General features: G+C 37.7%; 1 protein-coding gene across 1 annotated transcript; it reads left to right on the top strand.

Annotated features, from left to right (window-relative positions):
* The first annotated feature begins 1,672 nt into the window (after positions 1-1,672).
* On the top strand, positions 1,673-3,557 carry LOC124204399. The gene is made up of 3 exons (XM_046601454.1): positions 1,673-2,197; positions 2,261-2,804; positions 2,866-3,557. Exons 1-3 carry the CDS (start codon positions 1,958-1,960, stop codon positions 2,991-2,993), a joined length of 912 nt encoding a protein of 303 aa, XP_046457410.1. The 5' UTR covers positions 1,673-1,957; the 3' UTR covers positions 2,994-3,557.
* Positions 3,558-4,948: the final 1,391 nt, after the last annotated feature.

Below are 4,948 nucleotides of genomic sequence, written 5' to 3'. Positions count from 1 at the left end.
TACACAATCGTTAAGGCGGATATGTAAATATCGCACAAATTTTTTTTGTTCATTACATGTCTTATTCGACCATTTACCTATTGGAAATGACTAAAAGAAATTTGTGTTGTCTTTTATAAAAGTTTTTGATGTCTCATAAGTGTTATACCCAAGGATTATAAATTCAACATTGAAATAGTAGCCACTTAGCGTGTATATTGTTCGTCAAATTTTCCCAAAAAGTTAATTTTTTAGCGCTAGATGGAGGTAAAAAACAATCGGAAAAATAATCGACAAAAATTAAAGGAAAATCAAATTTTTCCCACAGAAATTTAATCGCCGATTATTTTTCAGCGATTATCGCTAGCAGCCGATTATCGGAAAAAAAATCGCGTGGTAAGTCTGAAGCTACGAATCCCAAGGTAAAAAAAATATATATGTTAAACTTCAAAACCCGCTCAATATGTTGGGATAAATTTTATTTTGATCGAGATATTACCAGCCCCATGAATAAATCTGGAAGCTTTCTGGGAATGCGCTCCTTCATATTTTGTCAGTAGTGCAGCCACTTGATCAAAGCCGCCATCTCCGTTACCCCTTTTTTTGCCCAAAAATTCAGGATGAATGAGGCTGAATTAACAACAAGAAAATGTGTTCTGCACATTCGTATTCAAGGTTCTTAATTTTTTATAAGCTTGGTAGTTAGGGATAACAGCAAATTATAACCAAAAATAGAGCGAGATTTGAAAATTAACACATATATTACCTGCTAGGTAGCATAACCCCTTGATATTGAAAAAAATTGGGACAGTTGTAGTTCCATAAGACCCCTTGTTAAATTGTGGTAAGTGTTTTTTGGGGGGAGGAGAAGTAGGTGAAATTTTTTTAGTGGGACTGCGGTTAGGGTATAGGCTATAGGGGGACAACACTCCTTACCAGGACGCATCCAAGCAGCCGATTTTACTACGTGATTATAACTTCGGGAATATTCCTGATCGATATTTCTCTTCAGCATTATCGAGATTCTTGAAGTGATGAAATTGGATTTCTCCTTGAAACTGTAAAAAATTTAAAATTTTACAAGATAGTTTTAGAAAATTACATATTAATAATTATTAATAATTAATAACTGCACATATTTGTGCGTGAAAATATGATTTCTAATACACTTCATAATGTGGGGGACATATAAAAATTGAAATAGATTTGGGTCGTTAGGATGTTTAATATAATTTGTGACGTGTTCCATTTCTCCAGATACGCCAAAGTCTTTGTACTCCTTTATAAGGGTGGTGACCATCACAAAAAATATTGGTCACAATTGCGCCTTTCTTTTTCAAAGCTTTTATTGCCTTGACAGCAATGTTTTGAATAACAATAGAACTGGCCGCACCACTCATTGCGTACACAGTGATATGTTGGACCCATTTAGATCTGTAGCATCGAAACATCAACACAAGCATGATCTGCCAGTTTTTCGATCTTGTTTGTTATACTCTCTCCGACGTAATCAACGAGTCCTTGGAATAAATTTTTTGTTTTGAGAACTTGAGTCCTTTTTTTACAGAAATCTCATCTTATACCAAAGAACTGTTTCTGAGAGGTTTTTCTTTTCACGTTAAGTTGCTTCGATTGAAAAGTCGTTAAGTCCAAATCAACCCAGTATACCCCTTACTAGACTTTTAATGGTACTATACTCAGTGATGTGCACGTCATACGGTGACTTATTCGAAAATTTGACGTTACGTCGTACGTTACGTCAATTTTCCTTGTTTTTGAAGTTTACGGTGACTTCTACGTAAGTGAAAAAAACACTGACTTTTTACGTATACTTTTGACGTGTAAAAAAGTCCAGTTATGAATTATTACCGTAAAAGTCAAGAAACAATTTTAAAAATTTTGCAACATTTGCTTTGCGAAAATTCGTCTGCCATTTGAAAATTTATGACAGTCGATTAGAAATATCTGCCAACGCGACATGGATACTACTACTGCTGAGGAGGAAATAGCTTCGTATAACAGAGGTATTTTTAAATGGTTCTCGTTTACACCAGAAATGGTGCAAAAATTTTCTATCGATCCGAAAAATAGTTGTATAGTTCGCAAAGAATTAAAAATGAAACTTGCACTGGAGAATGTATCAGGGGTGTGTAAAACGTGTGGGTGGAAATCAAAAGTTGCCTTTGGCAATCCCTCGAATTGGGTGCGTCATCTCTTGGTAAGTTAGCAATTAGCATTCAGTGATAACTTCGTGTTTTTTTTTAACTCTTTTTAATAATAGAAACATCCCGATGTTCATACGAAATATAAGCAATCAGTAGCCAACAAAAGGAAACGAGACCGATCCCCTACGTCTACTTTTTTCCCTGATAGACAAGCTAAGAAATCTAAACAAGAAGGTATTGTGAGTGCCTTTCAGCCACCTAATATTGCCAAGAAGAAAGAATTAAGTACAGAGAAAAATAAACTTCCTCACGATATTCAAGAAAATATCAATCTAAAAATCTTACATTACATTGTTGCTGAAGCCCGACCTCTTATCACCGTTGAGAGTGTTCATTTTATCAATCTTCTTAAAGAGATTGACCCCAGAGTAGAAGTGTTTTGCGTTAGAACTTTGAAAAGATTAATCGCAAAAATTTTTTTCGAATTTAAAGAAAATTTGAAAAAAGAGTTTGGTGTTGCCAGTTCCGTGTGCTTAACAGCCGACTTTTGGGGCTCAAACAACAGAAGTTTTCTGGGAGTCACAGCCCACTGGCTAGTTTCCGACGAACATGGAGCTATGATACGCAAGTCAGCTGCTATTTTTTGTAGAAGATTCTCAGGTATGATATTGTTGTTTTGTTTGTATAGGCTGCAACACTATTAAATTTCGTCATAATATAGGAACTCACAATTTTGAGAACATAGCAAAAAACCTGGATGATATTATCGAGGAATTTGCCTTGCATGGCAAAGTATCTCATATAGTTGTAAACAAACATACACTTTATGGCCTTGCGACCTTGGGGTAGAGGAGCCAGTATCCAGGTTATCTTGGTAGTTAAGGCTTGCATTTCTTCATCCATCTTTTCACGCCACAGTTGTGCATCTTCACAGGAGATGGCATCTTGGTAATCGGTAGGCTCGTATGGATTGTCGACCTCTTCAGATAAGGACACCATGCTCTGAATAATTCTTAGAATTCGAATTCGAGTTGACCTACGTACCGTAGGTGTAGGTACTTGCATACTTGGGTCAATTTCATCAGCAGTTATAGGTTCGTTGGCCGTGGAAGTAACAGGAATCGAGTCAGGAACTAGTTCATCTCTTGAAATAGAGAATTCCACTTCAGTTGGTGTGTCATTTTGCGATGACTCAGGAACTTCCGCTACTCCCCCTGCTTCGGTAGATGGAATATTCTCTTGTTGAATATCATTCTCAATAAACGAGGTGTCGGTCATCGGCATGTGTAAAACGTTTTCTTTTCTGTAGGTGGTCTCCATCTGCGGGAACATCTCTTCTTGCAACATGTTTTCTTTAAATTTTTCAAATGTGCTGATGTCTCTGGGAATGGAGTGTGGAATATCTTTCGGTTTGGCCAGTTCATCTATACACAAATCTCTACTGATTATAATCTTCTTCTTTTCGGAGTCCCAGATTCTAAAGGCCTTGGTTGTATCACAGATACCAACGACGATTCCTTCTCTGCACTTTGAGTCAAGTTTTTTACGTAGTTCTTTCGGAATGTGGTAGTACGCCTTGGAGCCAAAAATAAACAGATTAGAAATATCGGGTTTGATATTAAAGTATTCCTCGTATGGCGTTACAGTGTTTCCTTTCATACGTGTGCGATTCAATACGTAGTTTGCATGATTTACTACTTCCCCCCAAAGTAAAAGTGGGATTGATTTAGCATAAAGCATGCAACGTGCGGCTTCCATTACTGTCCTATTGTACCGCTCCGCCACACCATTCTGTTCAGGAGTGTATGGGGCCGTACTTTGATGGACTATTCCTTCATCTAGTAGCCAATTCTGAACATCTTTGCCAATCCACTCTCCTCCTCCATCTATTCGAAAGATTTCCACCTTGTGATTGAATTTTGTGTGTAGACTTGCAGTTAAACCTAGTGAGTGAAAAATAAATAAACGAATGAATTTATATCGGACAAATGGATTAAGAGATATGTCAAACCCTTGAATTTTGAAAAAGCTTCGTCTTTTGATCGAAGGAAATACAGCTCAGTGTAGCAGGTTGCATCGTCTTTACAAGTCATAAAGTATTTCATTCTTCCTGGTGACACTATTTGCATTGGGCCGCAGAGATCAGCATGAATGAGTTCACCAGTTCTCTTAGCACGCTTCCTTCCTTTTGAAAATGGTCTTCTGTGCATCTTGCCATGCATGCAGCCGCTACATACTGTAGTAATTGATGTGTCATCTAGATTGAGTCCGTCCACTAGAATTCTGGTTGCCATAGTCTGCACTGTTTTAACTGCAACATGTCCGAGTCTCTCGTGCCATGTAGTTAGTGGAGCCGTCTGTCTTACTGCCAAGGCATTGTATTCGGGTTCTGGAATTGCTGTAATATCGAGTTGATACAAGCCATTGGTCACTTTCTTTCCTTTAATTGATAATCTTCCGTGTTTCGAAAACAGAACTTCATTTTCTAGAAAAAGAATTTTCACACTGTCTTTCTCCGTAGCCGAGCCAATGGACACAAGGTTTACGCCAAGGTTTGGTACATATAGTAAGTTCTTCAGTACTCCAGTGCAGAATTTGCCGTCAATGTGCGTTCTGAAATACACATCTCCCGTTCCTTCAACATAGAGACGTTTTCCTCCTACTCCTTTTACAATCCAGCTCTTGGTAACTTTTTCTAATCTGCTAAACAGCTTTACATTACCGGACATGTGACGCGTAGCACCCGAGTCGGCATACCATTCACAAATGACTTCTGAGGATTTAGTTTAATCTTCTGTTGTGTG

This window comes from Daphnia pulex, chromosome 10, assembly GCF_021134715.1.
Source record: "Daphnia pulex isolate KAP4 chromosome 10, ASM2113471v1".
Lineage (NCBI taxonomy): Eukaryota > Metazoa > Arthropoda > Branchiopoda > Diplostraca > Daphniidae > Daphnia > Daphnia pulex.
This window is presented reverse-complemented; position numbering and strand designations above follow the sequence as displayed.

Excerpts from the sequence above, each read along its gene's own strand:
- LOC124204399 (XM_046601454.1), top strand. The coding sequence starts at position 1,958 with ATGGATACTACTACTGCTGAGGAGGAAATAGCTTCGTATAACAGAGGT. Across the intron at positions 2,198-2,260 it reads ATTGGGTGCGTCATCTCTTG|AAACATCCCGATGTTCATAC; the intron begins GTAAGTTAGCAA and ends TTTTAATAATAG. Across the intron at positions 2,805-2,865 it reads TTTTTGTAGAAGATTCTCAG|GAACTCACAATTTTGAGAAC; the intron begins GTATGATATTGT and ends GTCATAATATAG.